The sequence below is a fragment of the Dendrobium catenatum genome, unplaced genomic scaffold (genome assembly GCF_001605985.2).
Source record: "Dendrobium catenatum unplaced genomic scaffold, ASM160598v2 fragScaff_scaffold_390, whole genome shotgun sequence".
NCBI classification, from domain to species: Eukaryota; Viridiplantae; Streptophyta; class Magnoliopsida; order Asparagales; family Orchidaceae; genus Dendrobium; species Dendrobium catenatum.
The window spans coordinates 1,295,542-1,315,743 of record NW_021318852.1 but is presented as its reverse complement, the minus strand read 5'-3'; the positions used below and the strand labels follow the sequence as shown (position 1 = coordinate 1,315,743).

General features: G+C 34.2%; 1 protein-coding gene across 2 annotated transcripts in view; it reads right to left on the bottom strand.

The window, feature by feature from the left end:
• Window positions 1-20,202, bottom strand: part of LOC110092563 (chitinase domain-containing protein 1) — a gene marked incomplete at its 5' end in the record, with an annotated part of 89,752 nt that overhangs the window by 16,403 nt on the left and 53,147 nt on the right. Inside the window, 1 exon segment of one of the 2 annotated variants that reach the window (XM_020817162.2) lies at window positions 14,594-14,951. In XM_020817162.2, coding sequence (XP_020672821.1) covers window positions 14,594-14,951 — 358 coding nt within the window. 2 annotated transcript variants of the gene reach the window in all.

The following is a 20,202-nucleotide window of genomic DNA, read 5'->3' as shown; positions in this document are numbered from 1 at the left end:
CACAGAGTTTTTAAGACTAAGAATTAAAATGCGGAAACATAAAAACAGTAAAGTAAATGACACCAGATTATAGTGGTTCGGTCTAAAACAAGACCTACATCCACTCCCCAGAGGCATCCTCTGAGTATTTCACTAATACCAATAGTGACTCTCCTTTTGCACCCACAGCAATACGGAGAAGCCTTTACAACACACTCTTTTCACCACTCCTCGGTGCGGCAGAGAACTGTCATCCTTTTACATAATCCACAGTGTTGGCAGAGAACCGTCCGTCCTTTCACACTCTCCTAGTGTGGGCAGAAAAACCCTTCGGCTATTTCACACTCTCCAAGTGTAGGAAGCGAACCCTTCGGCTATTCACACTCTCCTAGTGTAGGCAGCGAACCCTTCGGCTATTCACACTCTCCAAGTGTAGCAGCAACCCTTTGTCTGTTCACACTCTCAAAGTGTCGGCAGAGAACCGGATCTCCTTGACAGATCTTCTCACAAGAATATAGAAGGAAGAAAGAAAAGAGTGAAGTAGTCCCAATTCACAAGTAGAGACTCTTACCTTTGAAATCCAAGTGAAGCCTTCTCGCTCCAATGGTAGGAATCCTCCTTTGAATACTCTCTTCCACTCTCTCCTTGGCTATTCTCTCAAGAGGCACGAAGATCAAATGACAAAAAGATAGGATGGCAGTCTAATTTAGACTATATATACAAAAGACAAGAAAAAACCGCCCAAAAACTGCAATTTTTCAATTCTGTACGCAGTGGATCGTCCCGTACGATCGTGGATCATCCTGGACGATTTTACTTAAAGATTTGAAACGACCCCATTTCTATATGTGTACAAATGTTTTCGTAAACTGATCTCCCTTCCCGTACGAACTAGGTTCGTCCGGTACGAACGATTATTATAAGGTCGATTCTAGAAACTACTGAAAACCGTTCTAAGTCGGTTAATCGTTTGGACGAAAATTTATTTGTCTGGACAAAATTTTTACAGAGGACCGATCATCTTGGACGATTATTTATTTCGTCTGGACAAAAATTTTCCAGAGGACCAATCGCCATGGACGATAAATCTATTTCGTCTGGACGAAAATTTTCCAGAGATCAGATCGTCCTAGACGATTATTAATTTTGTCTGGATGAAAATTTTCCAGAGGACCAATCGCCATTGATGATAATTTAATTTCGTCTGGACGAAAATTTTACAGAGAACCAATTGTCCTGGATGATTGTAAAATTCGTCCTAGGCGAATAGGACTTAGAAAAATTTTTAAGCAAGTTCCTATTCGTTCCATGTGATTAATAGGAAATAACTGTCTGATTGTCCCGTATGAAGTTGTTGAAAAACTTTTTCTACAAAACTTAAAAGAAACAATTTTTATTTCGGTTCAACATAATTTTAAAAGAGGGATTAAAATTTTTTAAACTACCAATTCACCTCCCCTCTTGGTAGCCTTTGGGACATTAACTTAGGCTTAACAACCTAATTACTAGACTCAACAATAAGGGATACTATTATAGAACTGGTTGTGAAGAAACCCCTTGTTATAAGAAAAGGAAAGATAGTAGATGTTGCTTCTCCTCTTCCCCTTTTTGATTATGAGATTATGAATTATCATGAGGCATCATCTTCTGTTAGTTTGAAACTATTTGTCTATAGTTTGGGAATGCTAGATCGAAATCAACTAAGAAGAATGCTTCTCTTTTTAAGCCTTCTGATGTTCGTGATAATTTTGAAGAGAAGTCTACAAATAGAAATCCTGATGTTGAGAAGGAAGCATGAAATCCTTGGATGAAAAAGCCGAATATTAAGATAAACTTTTCAAAACATATTCTTTCTGAATATGGAGTAGCTGTTAAGCTTTTTGAGCCTAGGGTGATGGAAAACTCAGCAAAGCATCAAAATTCTATTGTGGTGAAAGTATTTGGAAGTGACATTCCAATTTACCTAATAGAAGAAGAGCTTCGAAGGCAGTGGCTGCAATTCGATAAATTCCACCTAACTTCCCTTCGGTTAGGTTGAGTGTTGTGCTCATTCTCATCTATTGAAGCAGTGGATATTGTATTAGCTGGCGGTCCTTGGTTCCTGCAGGGTCATGTTGTGGGCATAGATAGGTGGTCTTCTCACTCATCACCAAATTCTTTGAAAGGACTTACGTCCCCAATTTGGGTAAGAATGCCACACCTACCACTGATGTGTTGGGATGAAGTAAATGTTGCTATAATTGCATCCATGTTTAGGACCCCAATATGGATTGACAGAAAAATGTTTCAATGGGGGCGGAGGGAGTTTGCAAGGGTATGTGTTTATATGGCTATCGATGAGCAATTTCCTATAGGAGTTTGGGTTGATGGATCGGATGGTCACTTTTTCCAAAAGGTTGAATAAATAAATATTCATGTTTTGTTTTAAATATGGGAAGTTAGGCCATCTCATTAATGATTGCAAGGTGAATGAGAAAGTTCAAACTTTTAAAGATCCTATTATTACTGTTGGAGGTGTCTTTGATGGAATGTCCCCAGTTGAAAGCATGGAAACTTTATATGGTCCACGGGTTCATGTCAAACACAAAGGAAGAAAAAGATTTAAACATGTTGGGAATAGGTCTATTCATTCTAAAGCTGATACTAAATTCAATCATGTTAAAAGAGTTCATGTGTATGTTAAGAAAAAGCAGTTGTTGTTAGCTCTATAGCTAATAACTCAATTGAAAATGAAAAGGAAAGACTCATAATTTCTATTGATACACAACCAGTAGTTGAAGGCCTTAATCTTGCTGCTCTGGATGATGTTCTGCCAGAGGTTGAGGGTTTGGAGTTGAAGGATCAAGTTATTTCTATAAAAGATTTTGAACAGGTTCAGATTATTGTTAACTCTGATTCTATCAGGGTCAATAATATGTTTAATACTCTTGAAAATTGTTGTGATGAAGAAGTCCCTAAAAATGTAGAACTAGTTTGTTCTTTGGTTCCAGTTTAAGAGTTAGAAGAAGGGGAGGTTATTGATGATAGCATTAAACCTTCTTATTCAGGAATTATTAAGATGGGTGTTTCCAATGGTGGGGAAAAAGTCAAGATTCTAAAAGAAGTTAAGTCTTTAGGCAAAACTAATATTCTCCAACATAATAGGAAAGGTGATATGTCATCTAGAGGTAGAAAAGGGAGTAATCCCAAATCTTATCTTTAATGTCTTCTATCACCTTTTAGGGTTATAGGGGGGGGGGGTAGGAAAAGTGAAGCCTCCAATTATCTGAACGAGCTTCTGAAAGAATATGAAGTATTCTTTATTGAGCTTGTAGAAACTACTATCTCTACTATGGATAGATTAGGGTATAATAAATTGATTGGTAACAATTGGGACTTTTTTTCTTTTCCCTCAAATGGCTTATCTCGAGGAATTTTGGTGTGTTGGAGGAAGGGTTTGGCTTCCTTTTCGGTTTTAGAAGCTTCTTTCGAAGTTGTTATAGGGAAACTTAACATTTTCAATAAAGGAGTGTGGTTAATCTCATCAGTTTATGCTAGCATAGATCCTCATGGAAGAAGAAGCTTATGGAGCAAACTTGAAGTACTTTCAAAATATAATCTTCCCTATATTGTGGGAGGCAATTTCAATTGCATTTTATCTCAAGAAGAGAAAAGAGAGGGGAAGAAGTTCTCTCTATCTCGTGGTTCCCAAGACATGAGTATGTTTATGAACTTATGTGAATTTCATGATTTCAAAGTTATTGGTCCCAAATTTACTTGGTGTAATAATAAGAAGGGTGGAGCACGCATACTGGAAAGGGTTGATCATTGACTTTTAAACATGGCTGCTTTGGAGATACCTAAAATGTTTTATGTATGTCGTCTATCTAGAATAAGTTCGTACCATTGTCTAATCTTGATTTATATTCCTCCTACTTGTATTCGGAAAAGCTAGTTCTTAAGATTTGAAGAATTCTGGTCTTCATTCTTTGCTTCAGTAACTATCGTTTCTAAGTGCTAGGAAAAACTAGCACATGGAGATGAAGCTAACATCCTTAATTTGAAGTTTAAAAGAGCTTTGAGGGCAATTTTTTTCTAGAGTAGATCAAAGCATCAAAACCTTTCTTCCTTAAAAGAGGTATTGAAGAAGGGGATTTTTGAACTACTGGTGGAAGAAGCTGAGTTTGGCGGGTTATCAGAAGATAAGTTGCACTTGCTTAAATCCAAAGTTCATGAGCTGAACAGTACTCTTGGTCATCTTAACGCATGGTGGAGACAAAGGGAAAAGGTAAAGTGGATTTCGGATGGTGAATCCAACTCCAAGTTCTTTCATGCTTGTTGTACGGGTAGATGTAATGGTAATTGGATAAATCAGATTAATGACAGCTAAGGAGAGTGGGTTGAAGATCCTAAAGTGGTTGAAGAAATTTTCTATGATTTCTTCAAACATAAATAGAAAAGAAAGAAAGTGTAAGTTTGAAGGATGGCCATCCCCAAGTCATGTTCTGAATGATGAAGATTGAGGATTATTGTTGGCTGATTTCACTAAGGAGGACTTGGAAAGAGTTGTGGTTAATTTGGAAACAAACACCTCCCCAGTTATTGATGGGATCTCATAGTCTTTCATTAAAGCTTACTGGTCTATTATTAAAGAAGACATGTGGAAGGCTATTAATTTTTTTTTTTTTTTTTGAGAATGGCATCATGTGTCCCATGTTGAAGGAAACATTTGCGATCCTCATACCAAAAATTAGAATTCTAGTTTTTCCTTCCAACTTTAGGCCTATTAGCCTTTGCTTGTTTGTTTACAAGATCGTGACTAAGATGCTTTTGAATAAGATTATATTAGAAGAACAAGTAGCTTTTGTGAAAGGTCATTCAATTTTTGATCATGTATTACTTGCTCAAGAACTGTTTAACAGGTTCAGATTTTCTAAATCTTCAAAAGGGCTTATAGCAATCAAAATTGATATGGAGCAAGCCTATGATAGCATGGGTATGTCTACGCTCAAGCAAGCCTTACATGTATTGGGCTTTCCCATGGATTTCTCTAATCTTTATCTCCAATGTGTTTAAGATCCAAAGTTCTCTATTTCAATTAATGGAATTAATTCAAAGTGGATTGATGCTAGTTGTGGTTTTAGACAAGGTTGTCCCTTGTCACCTTATTTGTTTATCTTATGTTGTCAATTGCTTCTTGATGCATTTTCTCAGACAGGTTCTAACATAGGAATTAAAATTGCTCCTAATGTAGATAAAGTCTCTCATTTGTTGTATGGTGATGACATCATTATCTTTTTGGAGGCTAATCATAATAAATTAAGGAAAATCTATAAATTATTGAAAGACTATAGTAGTTGGTTGGGTCATAAGGTTAATCTCCAAAAATCTTCTATTCTTTTTGCTAAATTTGTTATTAGATCAAGAGGGAGATCTATTTCAATGATCTTGGGTTTTAAAGTGGTGAAATAAATGTTGTATCTTGGCATAAAGATTGCATTAAGAAGGTTGAAACTTTCAAATTTTCAATTTCTATTGGAGTAAGTAGTTGGCAAACGGAATGTATAGGGTAATCATATCATTTCTCTAGCTGGAAGATTGCTACTTGTTAAGTCGGTTTTTCTTTCTCTTCCTACCTTCTTATCTACTAATTTTTTAGTCCCTATGGGAGTCTTGAATGATTTCGATATAATATGTAGGGACTTTTTATGGAATAAGCAAGATGGAAGAAAAGGTCTACATTATGTATCTTGGGAGAAGCTTTGTAATCCGATCAGGTTGGGTGGACAAGGTGTTCATTCGATGGATAGCAAAGATGGTCCTTTGAGGGTGAAATTTGCATGGAATCTCATCTGAAATCCTAGCTCACTTTTGAATAGAATTTTTGTTGCTAAGTATGATAAACAAATGTGGAAAAATGAAGTTAAGAAGAATTGTTCTTCAACATGGAAAATTATTATTTTTCGATTCAAATCTCTATCCACAATAGAAAGATGGAAGGTTGCCACGGGATCTGAGATAAGTATCTTAGATGTTGCGTGGATTCTTGACAAACCATTAGTAAAATGGCCTATATTGGCTGCATCATTAAGTGAAGATTTAAAGCTATATTTCTTTATACCGAATGGTGAATGGGATGAAACTCAATTGCTGTGGTTCTTTGGATGTCAGCTGGTAGATGTTATCAAGGGAGTTCAAATCAGCCCAGATCTAATTGTAGACTAAATGGAACTCATTGCCAAATGTTCAGAAAAATCAATCTCTGCATTGATAGCTTAGAATTTAAGTGGAGATGGTGAAGAAGTTCCTCATTGGCGGTGGCGTAAGAAACTCAAGTTAAAGGGCCGTATAAATCTATTTTGGTGGTCTTTGATAAACAATGCTCTTCCATCAAATGATTTTTTACCATATAGAAGGTTGCTGGATCATAAAAAATGTCCTAGAGGATGTTTGTTGTCAAAACATTTAGAGCACATTGCTGTCAAATGCTTGAAATTAACAAAAAATTTTAATTTGCTCAGGAAATGGGGGTTCATGATACTAGTTTTCAGCTCCTTAGAGGAATGTTATTTAGGATTGAAATCATATGTAGAGCTCAATCCATTCATCAGGAATATGTAATGTACAACAGTTTTTTTCTATTGGAAGAGCAGAAATAAAATAGAACATGGAGGTAATGAAGATAGCTTGTATGTCATTGTAGCTAATGCCTTAAGCATGACCACTGCCTCATATAGTCTTAATCAAAGTTTAGAACATTGGGATTCCAATCAGCTTTCAAAGCTGCCTTCTTCTTTTTGGTGTCCTCCTCCACCCGAATGGATTAAGCTAAACATTGATTTTCATTAGAAAGCAATTATAATGCTGGAGTTGGAGGAGACTTCAAAGACCATAAAGGTAGATTTTTATGTGCTTTTGGAGTCAATTGTATTCATTGGGACTCACCACAGGTGGAGCTCTTTTCTATTTGGTCTATAAAAAATATCATAAAGAATTGGATGCTTGAATCGAAGGGTATCATCATAGAAGGAGACAACCAAAATGTAATCAATTTTGTTCATAGGCTCTACAATAAGAAGGCAGTCAATGAGAAACTTATAAATCTTTAAGATTTCTCTTTCCTCTTTAATTTTAATCAAGTTTTATTTCATTTTATAAAAAGAAATTGTAATAAGTTAGAAGATTTTTGTGCTAACTATGCTCATTCATTAGATTTTTTTTTGGGATGACTTAGGTGATAATACGATTCCTCCTCTCTTTATTTCTTTGTTAAAGGAGGAATATGATTGTGGATCAATCACTTAGTTCTTTCTTTCTCTTTTTATTAAAAAAATTGATCCATGTATTTCTTCAAAAAAAAAAAAATATTGAGCTTAACCTAGTTTATTGGATTAAGCTCCCTGCTAATATTTTAAAACTTAATGCTGGTGGATAAATTAAAGTTTTTTCTTATGGTTATGGTGGTATTATCAGTGATTCTATTTGGAATGTCTTCAAGGCATATGCTGGCCCTCTACTCAAGTGTTATGTCATTTATGCTAAGTTGTCGGAAATTTTACTTGGCCTTAAACTATGTCTTTCTCTTGGTATTACTAAAATTTGATTGAAGTGGATTTCACATATAGTATATATTTTTTAAAAGATCTTTATGATAATATTTATAATTTAGAATTATTTTATCTCATTAGGGATATTAAGAAGCTTTTGGTTTTTCTTATGTACACCATCACCCATGTATATAGGGAAGAAAATGTGCGTGCTAATTGGTTAGCCAATCATGGTTGCAATATGGACTTTTTTTTTGTTCTTTAATTTACCTAACACTCTAAAAGTCCTTATTAGACTTGAAAAAATTATTTTACCCTATGTTTTAACTTAGGATTTCTTTTTGTAAAGAGGTTGTTGTTATACTCCATCTATTGTTTCTTTTATTTAGTTTTATAAGAATTCTTGGTTTTGTCATTTTCGTTTTTTTCTTAGTGAAAACTTTATCTTAATTGATTATTTGTTCTATGAGGTTTTTGGTTTTGTAAACCTGTAAGTGAAGGTCTTTAATGAGTTGTTAACTCTATGGCCTCTTGTGTGTCGTATTTGTTTGGTGTTAAGCGATGATTGTAACTTGAAGTGATGCTAATCTATTCCAATTATTATTATTTTATAGTTGTTCTATTATGGCTTTATCTAGACTTTTCTAGAAGGATCTTTTGTATTCAGTAGCAATTTAGTTTTGGTTGGCTTGTTATGAAGCTTTATTTGTATCATTGCTTGATTTTCACATATCATTTTAGTATCCTGTTAGATGATGACTGTTTAATTTATCCTCTTTGTTTGCTCCACACTATGGGTTTCGGGAAAAGAATCACAAGCATGCGCTACTTATGAATTTAGTCTCTTATTGATCTTCTGTTTTCTCCATTCATCTCCTAATGTGTAAGGAATTTATGTTTTTTCGGGTTGGGTATGGGATTAGGTTGGAGTGGAAATTGGGTTTACTTTATGATGGCAATACATATACTATGTTCATCAACTTAATTGGTCATTCTAATTTGTTTTACTGGTTCGCTATTTTTGGTTTATGCTTTTAGCGGGCATTGGAGTTCTAAAAACTAGCATTTTTTAAGTGTTGTCTTTATGTATATGACTCTTTTTATTTTTTCTTCCATTTTTTTGAATTTATTTTTGGTTATTTGTTGACATTGTGTTATCCAATTCTAATTTTTATGATGGGGGTTTTTTCTTAGTTTTATCTAGAAGTGCTAGGCTGTTGTTTGATTGGATTTCTTAGTTGTTACTTCTATTGTTTTGGCAGAATTCAAAATTTAGTTGTGTATTTCTTATCAATTTCGATTGGATTATATTACTTTATCTCTTTAGGTGGGTGTGGCTATGTCTATTTACTTAGACTCATGGTTATGTCTCTTGGAGTGCAATCTGGGGTTCCATTGTTTATTATTTAGAGTATGGGACTTGGTTGTTTGTTTTTTGTCCATCTATTAGGGGCATTTGGGTTGGCTTCTTGTTATTTTGTGTCAGTTGGGTTGCTATTTCCTTGATATGTATTACCAATATGCTATTTTTTTAGTTGGAGTTTCTTTATATAATTTGTTATGGACCTAACCTGCTTTTTCTACAATATTATTGCCTCTCCCATCTACTTATTAGATTATTATAAAGTTAGTTATCACTAGGATCTCATTATTTACTTCAATTTTATTTGTTGCTAGTGCACTTCCCCTATAGTTTTTTCCTTTATTTACAATATCATTTTAGTGATGTTTTTTTGACACCTCACTTTTTTTGTGGAAATATGGTGCTTAAAAATAATTAGTTAATCTTTCTTCTTTTTTGGGTGTTGGCTGCATGACACCCTAGAATGTACCATGATTTTTTATACTTTTACATAGTAGGGAGCCTTTGGTCTAAGGTTATATTTTTTTTTCTTTTTTGTAGCTCTTTTGACCAGTAATGAGCTCAAGGTCCCTTTTAAGGACTTTGTAATTTTAAATTTAATCAAGGCGTAGGACCATCTATGTGTTTTCCCTAACTTGTTTATACATTACAAATAGTTTGTTATGACAACTTAAATTAGCTTAGGCTAGGTTGATAACTCTTTTTTTGTTATTTTGTTTTTTTTTTTGGGAATGGTGCAAATCAATTGTAATTATGTTTTGGCATAGACTTTTAAATTTTTCATTTTTAAATCAAACATGTCATCATGAAGGATATATTATCTTGGGAGGTGAAAATAACATTCTCTAGTGGGTTAAGATTATAAAAGTATAAATTTCATCCCATCTATTGTTGCCAAAGATGTGGGACAAAGGCTTGATGTTGTTGTTGTTATTATTGTATTGAAGTTAAATTCAAGAAGTAACTACATATGTCCCCGAAATAAAAATATATAATTCAATCAAATATTTAGCCCTAATAATCTAAATGTATTATTTATTATTATGTATCATTTCAAGAAAAGAAAATATTCGAATAGATCATAATGATCATCTTGGATTTTAATTTTCCAAAAAGAAAAATTTTCCCCAATTCTATTAGAGAATAAAAAGAATAGGGTTTATTTTATCTGACATCTTCAATATCATACAGATGTAATCCTTCGTTGTTTAGTACAATATAAGAAGTTTAGGCTTCCCATGAATACTCTCAATTGGAATAATAATTGAATTTTTTTTCAAAGAATTATATGAAAGAAGAGAAGTTATAATTTCAATTGGGATTGGATAAATTTTGAACACTATTTTTTTTAGGCCAATGGATGAAAGGTAGTGTGGACTTTGGGATTCTAAAACCTTCACAGAAGACCCATAGCCTATCTTATGTTGCGATTTAAATTTTGGAGAAGTGGAGATTTTGTTTAAGTTGAAATTTTATAATAATGACTCTAGTATTGTTTAAGTTGAAATAAGTTCCTAGATTTTGTTTAAGTTGAAATTTTATAATAATGACTCAGAAGTGGAGATTTTGTTTAAGTTGAAATAAATGCGATTTTGAGCTTATTTCAGCCTGGATGGAATGCTAACTAAACCATCTAGGAACTTTAAATAATGACTCCAGTGTTGTGGAAGATGAGTAAGGCTTGTTATTTAATTTTTTGAGAATTTGGGGCCAACATCTACAGAATTTCCTAAGTGGCCCATTAAATTATGTATGGTGGGATTATGCTAAATATAATTAAATTTTAATTAATTTTTATTTATTTTTAAAGTAATGCATGTAAGTTGACCTTTGTATGTAATATATCTTATATTGAACTTTTAACAAGGCTTAAAAAATTTGGTTTTCCATAGAGATGCACAACATTATAGAGATAAATATGCACCATAATAGGTCAAGTGATCTATCACAGCCCATAGATATGGAGGTTCCTTTTTTGTTTAAAGAAGAAAACCAATTGCCTTAACTCATTAAAAAAAACAAATACAACCTAGGAAGCATTATTTTAAAGTTCCTCCTTTAATAAATTAAGAAAAGGTGGAACCTTATTAAAACTAATATCATCCCAAAGAAAATTACTAAAAAGAGCATAGTTAGCTCACAAATATGCTAACTTACTGCCATTCCTATCAATACAATTAAAAATAACATGGTTGAAATCCTTGACAAATGAAAAACTCTCCAGCCACTGTCCGCCTTTCCTCACAGAATTTTAAAGAAGATTGATAATATTGCAATTATCATCTTCAATGATAATTCCCTTATAAACTAACTTTCACTCCTTAATAGCATCTCTTAGAGATTGAATATCTGAAAGCTCTAGCTTGGAAACATCCCAATGAATACAATTCTTTCCAGAAGTAAGCAAATATTTACCTTTATTATTATAGAATACACTACTAAAACCTACCTTATATGAAGGTAATAAAGATGAATCAACATTTAACTTGATCTAATCATGTTGAGGAGGGTGTCAATGATTCATGAACAAACTATTTGACTGATTATCACCACAGTGGCTCGAGCTTAACCAGCCAAATGAAGGGTAACTCATAACTTAAATAATAATCATCATAGAACTCTCTTTAACTCCTTTATGAATAAACTTTTTCCTAGACTTCCAAGACAAATAAAGAATAGGTTAACTATAAACTGTTAGAACTTGCTAATTATGAATTAGGTTGTTAGTCTTAATCTTATGTCCCAACGACAAACAAAGAGGGGGGTGAATTGGTAATTTAAAAATTTCCCTATTATATTTTAAACCGATAAAAAATCAATAGTGAAATTTTCTGAAAAAGATTTTTCAACCAAAGATCAACAGAAAATAATAAAGTACAAAGCAACAAAAAATAAAAAGACACAAGATTTATAGTGGTTCAGTCAAACATGACCTACATCCACTCCTTGAAGTCTCCCACTTCAGGTATTACACTATTACCACTTAGTGTCTCTACTTTTTCCCCCACAGCAAGGCGAAGAAGCCTTCATAAAAACTCTCTTCCACCACTACCCGGTGCATCAGAGAACCGTCATCCTTTTACACCTTCCAAGTGTAGGCAGAGTACCTCCCGCTGTTCACACTCTCCAAGTGTAGGCAGAGAACATTTCACTATTCACACTCTCTAAGTGTGGGCAGAGAACATTCCCACTTTTCATACTCTACAAGTGTAGGTAGAGAACCCTTCGTCCTTTCACACTTCTGCAAGTGTAGGCAGAGAACCCTTCATCTATTAACACTTCTCCAAGTGTAACCAGAGAACCTTCCCGCTGTTCACACTCTCCAAGTGTATGCAGAGAACCTTCCCACTGTTCACACTCTCTAAGTGCAGGCAGAGAACCTCCCGTTGTTCACACTCTCCAAGTGTAGGAAGAGAACCTTCCCACTGTTCACACTCTCCAAGTGTAGGCAGAGAACCCTTCGTCCTTTCACACTTATACAAGTGTAGGCAGAGAACCTTCCGCTGTTCACACTCCTCGAGTGTCGGTAGAGAACAGGATCTCCTTGAAAAGATATTCTCACTAGGAATCTGGAAGGATAAGGGAAAAGTGTGAAGTAATCACAATTCACAAACAAAGATCCTTACCTTTGAGTACCAAGTGAACTCTTCAAGCTCCAATAATAAGAAATCACCTTCAAATACCTTCTCACACTCTCTATTTCAATCTCTCTTCAGTTTGTACTGTTGAGTCCAGTAATTAGGTTGTTAAGCCTAAGTTAATGTCCCAAAGGCTACCAAGAGGGGGAGGCAGAGAACCCAACTCCTTTTGCTTCCTCCTGAAGCAGGCAGAGAACCTCGACCAATTGCTGAAGAAGACCTCCCTTGAACCCCCAAGGACGAAGGACGAAGACTGGAGAAGACGCCTTGGAACCTTGCTTGGAACAACCTTTGTGAATCCCTCTCACAAACTCCCCCTCACAAGTTCCCTCTCTCTCCCTCTCCTCTTGGCTCTCTCAGGTCAAGACAGCAGCAAAAGATGTTTTGCATGAGAATAGGGTCCTTTAAATAGAATTTCAAGAACCGACATTATCGTTCAGGACGATATTTCTATAGTCCTGTACAATCAATACAAATTAAGCTCAATCAGCCTGGACAACATGGGACGATCAGAAGAAATTTTGTTCACATCATCCAGGACAATAACATATCGTCCTGGCCGATTAGTTCAAATCCGAGCCAAATCGTCTTGGACATCGCCCCGAATTGAAGTAGACTGATGTCAATCGTCCACGCCATCGTCCCGACCGATCCTGCGATCGGCCCGGCCGATGTGATCGTGCAATCAGCCTTAATTGCTTTCTATAATTGCCAGATTAATTTAGGCATAATTGTGTTGTATCGTCCAGGCCGATGTAATGGATCAACCTGGCCGATGTCCAAAAATAAATCTTACATAAATAGATCTGGCGGCTGATTTTTTCTGATTTGAGGCTATCGTCCTGGACGATACAGGGATCGTCTAGGACGATGTGCTTAATGACGTTTGCCTTAACCAGGATGCCCTATTTAGGATTTCTGTTTTTTAACCAATCGTCCAGGCCGATATGAATATCGTCCTGGCCGATGTTACCAAAAGCAGTAAACTCTAAAAAACAGTTAGAAAAATTCCCAAGGTGTGTGTGCGAGGTTACTTAGCATTAGGCACCATAAGGATTACATTTGACACAAGAAAGAAAAAAAATACATAACAAATTGACTCAGACCTAATCTACCCAATAGCTGGTTCAGCTTGCAGTCTCGATCTTGTGGTCCTGAAACGTTAGTAGGCAAGGCAGTCGCAGATAATTATGAATGTTTGCTATCATCAAAAGTCTAATCCATAAACTTAGATTTGCAAAATGAGTATGATGACTTGAAAATGCTCGTTTGATAATACTTTAGGCCAATTCTTCAGAGTTTGAACTTTAAACTCCTATATTCTATAAATTTCTCATTTTGTTTTTTAGTTTTTTAATATGAGGATCATTTCAACAACCACCATCACTTTATCTTTATTTTCTATTAATTTCTAAGCCAAAGTTCAATTTTCAAACAATCATTAAAATTTATATCATGTTAAGTGCTCATATTAAATTAAAATATCAAATCACAATTCAACTCTCTAATTTTAGAAATAGGGATAACATTCGTCATTAATCAAAAGTCACTGTACTAGCCTTGATTTAGAAAAAGCATCATGCAAGTGCTAGGTCGGGCAATCGTGACTCATGAACAAGAGAAATGAAGAGAGGTGCAGCGCTTGTGTGTACAAATTGGACCGTGCAAGAACTGGGTGGCTCAGGGCAAAACGGTTTTTTTAGGGTGGGCAAAATCTCAAAATTACCACCTTATAAATTAGAAATTAAGTTAATTGCCCACCCTCAAATATATGGAGTTCCTCCCGTGGTTGCTTGACTCCTGTTGTATTTGAATACATTTGAAATTTATCATAACAAACAAAAAAAATATTTCAATGCATCTCATTTGTGTCTAATCAAATAACTCATACTACGTTTCTAAAAATACATGCATCTTAAAAATATTCAACCAAACAGCGCCCTAGTCTTGGTTAAAGCATAAAGATCAGGAACGATCAATTTGTTTAGAACAGGCAATGTGTTTTACTACTGAAGAAAGTGTCACAATGTTCATCAGGAGAAATAGTTGTCAGGATTACTTTGAAATCACAAGTTTTGTGAACAAACCTTCAGAAAGTACGAAATCATTCCCATAGAGGTTCATGCCAAGAAAGATCATATGGGCATGGCTGACAAGACCGCCTTCATTATTTCCGCCAAGTAGCAGCTGCATAGACGAATGGATCCAACTCAGAGGAGCATTAGGACCTGGATTTTGTGGTCCTGAGAAGTCATAAGTCATTAGAGAGAGACCATCTATAGAATCACTAAGTTCTTGCAGATCTTGAGGCCCGAAATCATATTCAGCGAGATTTTGTGAATGAGGTGCAGGGATGACGTAGATCAACTCAAGGTGATGACTGGCATTTTTCATTGAATTCACAGAATGCATTGCCTGCCCTAGTCGCTTAATGAATTCCAATGCCTATATAAACGAATTTGTCATTTGATACCGTTTATAATAAGAAACATTTGTATTATCATATTTTATCACGTTCTACACATCGCAGCAATAGAAAAAAAATAACATCGTTAGTGTTTTGCCTAAGATAAAAATAGGCGGATGAGAATAATGCAAGTAGCCACGTTTGAAGGTACAAATAATCAAAGAGCTTAATGAAGCAATAATAAATAGTTAAGACTTTAATGTAGGTCAAGTAATGAGGACTATAAAATTAATTTCAAAGGCCCAATATCATAAAAATTAATTGTACCATCTATCCTGATATCTGAAATTAATATCCATGTTAATGAGCCTTTTTGTTACACCTCTTCCTGTCACATACCTATTGTGCTCTTAGAACCTATGAGTGGGTTACATGTACTCTTCCTTATTGAGCTCGCTAATTAGCCTCCTATTACGCCTAAGATATGCATAACTATTGTAGCATCAAATCATTAGTCCAAACTTTCTAATCAATTACCTAATGTTATTTTTGATAAAACATTCTTCTGAAAAGATTTATGTATCATTATCTCCAAACTTTCTAATCAATTGCCTAATGTTATGTTTGATAAAACTTTCTTTTGAAAAGATTTATGTATCATTATCATCTAAAAACAATATATCTGATATGATCTCAAATCCCCAGCCAAATTTTTTTGACCTTTAAGATTGATTTGATGAGACTTCTCTCCCTGAAATGCCTAGCACACAATTTCCCCTTGAGATATACATGCTACGATCTCAAACCCACAACTGGTCTTACATAACACATATATTAAAAATAAACAAGTATAAATTGCAAAATTAAAATTAAAAAAAGAAAAAAGAAGAAGAAAAATTTGTGGCATTAGTTGAACACAAAATGAGACTTACAAGGAACTCTCAATAAATTTAAAGGCTTGTTAATGAACAAAAGGCTTGTAATCAACTTGAGAAGTGACTTAAGAGCACAGAACCTCCTTCCTGCACTAGAATTTTGTGAACTATATGAAATGCAATTGACTGTGGAAATAAAATTAGCAATACTTTCCTATTTATAAGTAGGAAAGAGGTTCTTCTGGCACCCGCTAGCATAAATCCACTCACATATGAATAAAAGATGCCCAATTCACAACATGTGAAAACTTTTTAATTCACACCAGCTTGCTACTAGATCTGCATACTCACAAACAGATAGAATGCAAACAATAATGAACTTCAAATGAAAGTTATGTGCAACCTCAATGACATCATACAATACATTCACGAGAACAATTGTTACGCTAAACCCTTACACAACTCAAATAGTTGAGTTCACGTGATGGTTTTAAATGAAGACAGAATAGTATAGCATATTGCATGTCACAGGGTATATGAGTGTCCTAAGCCACATGCATCTCAGGAACGAATAGCACGTCCCGTGAATGAAAAATGAATCCCATGAATTAAAATTTTTCAAATGCGGCAAAGCAATACACTGTTAGAGTCGCAAGACCCCTATAAAAAGGCCATATGATGCATCAAATCATCAAAAACAATTTTGTCCGCATATTCTCCAAATGTGTAGTACAAATGCACAAAAGAGTGCAAATGTACTACGCAAATGCATAGAAAAGCACACAAAAGTGTTGTGCAAATGCACAGAAAAGCACGCAAATTTACAAAAATAAGCAAATACACAATTGCATCAAGAAATATGTAAATTCATCATGAAAGTGTATCAAGAAGGATGCATGAGCACCAAATCAAACTCACTGATATCTGCTTTGATAAATATACTAACCATCAAATTTGGAAAATGGAATATTGTGTGGGCTACAAATAGGTCGAACTAAAATTCTCACTTTGAAAAGATTACAATTGCTATGTAAAGTCAGCAACTATTTTAAAATTTGTAAACTCCATTTATGAAAAAAAATCACCCACAGGTACTCTAATAAATGTGTTATGTCCAAACTTGGAGATCAAAATGTTGTGTGGGATAAAAATAAAATGAACCCAAACTTCCCTCACTATGAAAAGCATACAATTACTCTATGAAGCCTACAATCATTTTAAAATTCACAAACCCTATGTGTTTAGAAATGTTGCGCAGATAAAAAGTAAAACAAACTCAAGTTTGACCATCCTCAAGAAGCATGGAGAAGCAAGCAAATACTATAAAATGTGTGTAATATATTTTGAACCCTATAAACTCCATTAAAAAAAAAAAAGATCATCAACATATTATATGCACTCTCGAGCAGGCCTATCTATAGGATATAGCCATTAGTCTCATATTTAGAATCTACTTCTTCTCCTCATAAGGATTGAAGTTAATAAACCTCATCTTAAAAGTGGCAATTTTTACTTTCACGGTCTAAAAAGACACACTCACATCATCATAGACCAAGGACAAAATGCATGACTTCAAAATTCAAAAAGTTATTTTATTTTATGTTTATATAAAACTTCAATACATTCTATGAAGAAAATTCATGATAAAATACAAGCTAATAGGGTCACCCCCCTTCATATGGTAACTCGTAAAGTAAACCTTGAACCCAAATCGCTATGAGCTAGCAGGTTGACAAAATTCAATTAACAAAATAAAATTATTCAATTATCCTGATGATAGCCACATTGATAGAAATTTTTAACCATAGAACTTTATTTTTAAAAATGTCCTTAAATCCGTGTACAAATCATTTTGGGTTTAAATTCAAGAAATAAAAATATTTGAAAATTTCACAAAAATCTAAAATAATCAAGTGAAATCTATTGCTTCAAAGATAACAACAATAATCCATCCACTATCCACAATAGTTTGACAAGGATGACAAATTTAGGATTAATCTCCATAACGAGCTAATATCATGACAAATGTATTACTATGTTCACTCTCAAAAGATCTCATGTCAGTGAGGACACGTTACAGTCTTCAAACCAAGTCGTTTTGATGCTTAATGACACCGCTAAATAATAATTATGACTATGACCCTCTAACTGCATAGTTTTGACAAAAAATAGCACCATTTAATTAATATCACAACTATAACACAAACATTCCCTAATGGCTCTAAATCCTGAGTGGTGGTGAATTATAGGATACACTTGATAGGGCACAAAACTATATTATATAAGGTTGACTTAAATTTATTACCTTAAACAAAACATCAACCCCAGGTTTATAAAGTCTCCCTGAATGATATAATTCAAAGTTGCTGATAAAGATCATTTGATCAGGTTTGGTTGATTAACTCTACTGACTAAGTATTCCAGAGTTTATTACAACCTGAGATAATGGAATCATTAGATCTTGATTGGATTCATCATCATTTCTCTCACTATCAGCTTCGAGTTGACATCAAAAAATTGCCTTCAACAATAACAACAACAAGCCTTTATCTCTCTAAATAGGATCGGCTACATGAATTCTTGTTCTCTATTGTATCATATTAAGAGTCAAATTCTCATTTAGATCTAATAAAAATATAATTTCTAATATTTTCTAAACATGTCTTTTTAGGTCTACATCTACCTCTCTTAACATAGGCCAAATATAATATATTTACTCTCCTAATCGGTTCACCCAAAGCCTGATTTTTTATGTGACCAAAACATCTAAGGAGACTTTCTCTCTCTAATATTATCTACCACTATAGCTACTCCAACCTTTTCACGTATATGCTTGTTTCAAATTCTATCTCTAATAGTAAAGCCATTCATCCACCTTAGCATCTTCATCTTTGTAACACTTAACTTAATTGTATGCTTATCTTTTAATGCCCAACAGTATGAATCATAAAGCATTGCAAGTCTCACTACCATCTAATAGAATTTTCCCTTAAATTTGAGGGGTACTTTTATATCACACAACAAGTCTGATGCATTCCTCCACTTCAACCATCCCACTTGAATTCTACTAATAATATCCCCATCAATTTCACCATCATTTCTGGCAATAGATCCAAGATATCTAAAATGTGTACTCTTATTAATGACTTAAAATGTGTACTCTTATTATGACTTAATCTGCAAAAGTCACAAACCCCCTATTAGATCTATTACTACTAAAATTACACTCCATTTATTTGATTTTAGATCTACTCAAAGGAAAACCTTTAAACTCCAAAATTAACCTCTATAATTCAAGTTTACCTTCAACTCCTCTAGTGTTATTAACAAGAAGAATATTGACAACAAAAATTATACAACAAGGTACATCCTTCGGCAAAAGTCTAGTAAGAACATCCATGACCAAAGCAAAAAGATATGGACATAAAGTTGATCGTTGGCATAAAACAACTGAAATAGAAAAATACTTAGTCCAACTTCTTATGTTTGAGCACAAGTAAAAACTCATGCATGCATATCCTTAATAACTTGAGTATAAGCATTATTAACCCCTTTCTTTTCTAAAACCCTCCATAACATGTCTCTTGGAACTTTATCATATGCTTTTCTCTAAATCAATAAATATCATATGTAGATCGTCCTTATTCTCCTTCTCCCTCAAAGATCTTGATAAATGTATAGCTTCCATAGTAGACCTACCCGGCATTAATCCAAATTGATTTTAAAAAACATTAGTGTCATGTCGCACACTCTCTCTCTCCCAAAGTAAAGAATGAAAAACTAACTTAATTCCTCTATAATTCGCACACTCTTGTGCATCACCTTTATTCTTAAAATAGGAATCAACACACTCCACTCATCTAGCATCTTTTTAGTCTTCAAAATAATAGTAAAAAGTTTCATAAGCCAAGAAATTCCTTCATCTCCTAAGCATTTTCACACCTCTATTGGAATATCATCATATTCAATAGCTTTTCCATGCTTCATTTTCTTTAAAGCCTGATGCATTTACATTTATGTTCTAATTTTGTATTGAACAATATTCGTATTTTCGTATTTTCTATTTTGTGTTTTTTTTTAGGCTATCCAATGATGGAAGACATCCGGTGATCATGATTGGTAGAAAATGGTTTAAGTTTGCCTTCTTTTGGTTTGCCGGTTTTATGGGTCCAACATATCCTTGTGCTATTTGGTGGAGGTAGATGTGCAGTGGCTGTTTTGTTTCGGTTTGGGCTTTGGTGGTTGAGATCTAAGTAGTGCAAGCTCATTAATATCTTGTGAAGTTGAGCTCATTATAAGCTGAAGTTTTAGTACTACTTTATGGCAGATTTTGGTGAGTGGAACTTGCATTTTCCTATTCTTTTTTCTCTTCCTTTTATGGCTGTTTGGAGAGCTGTGTCTTGTGGCATTGGGA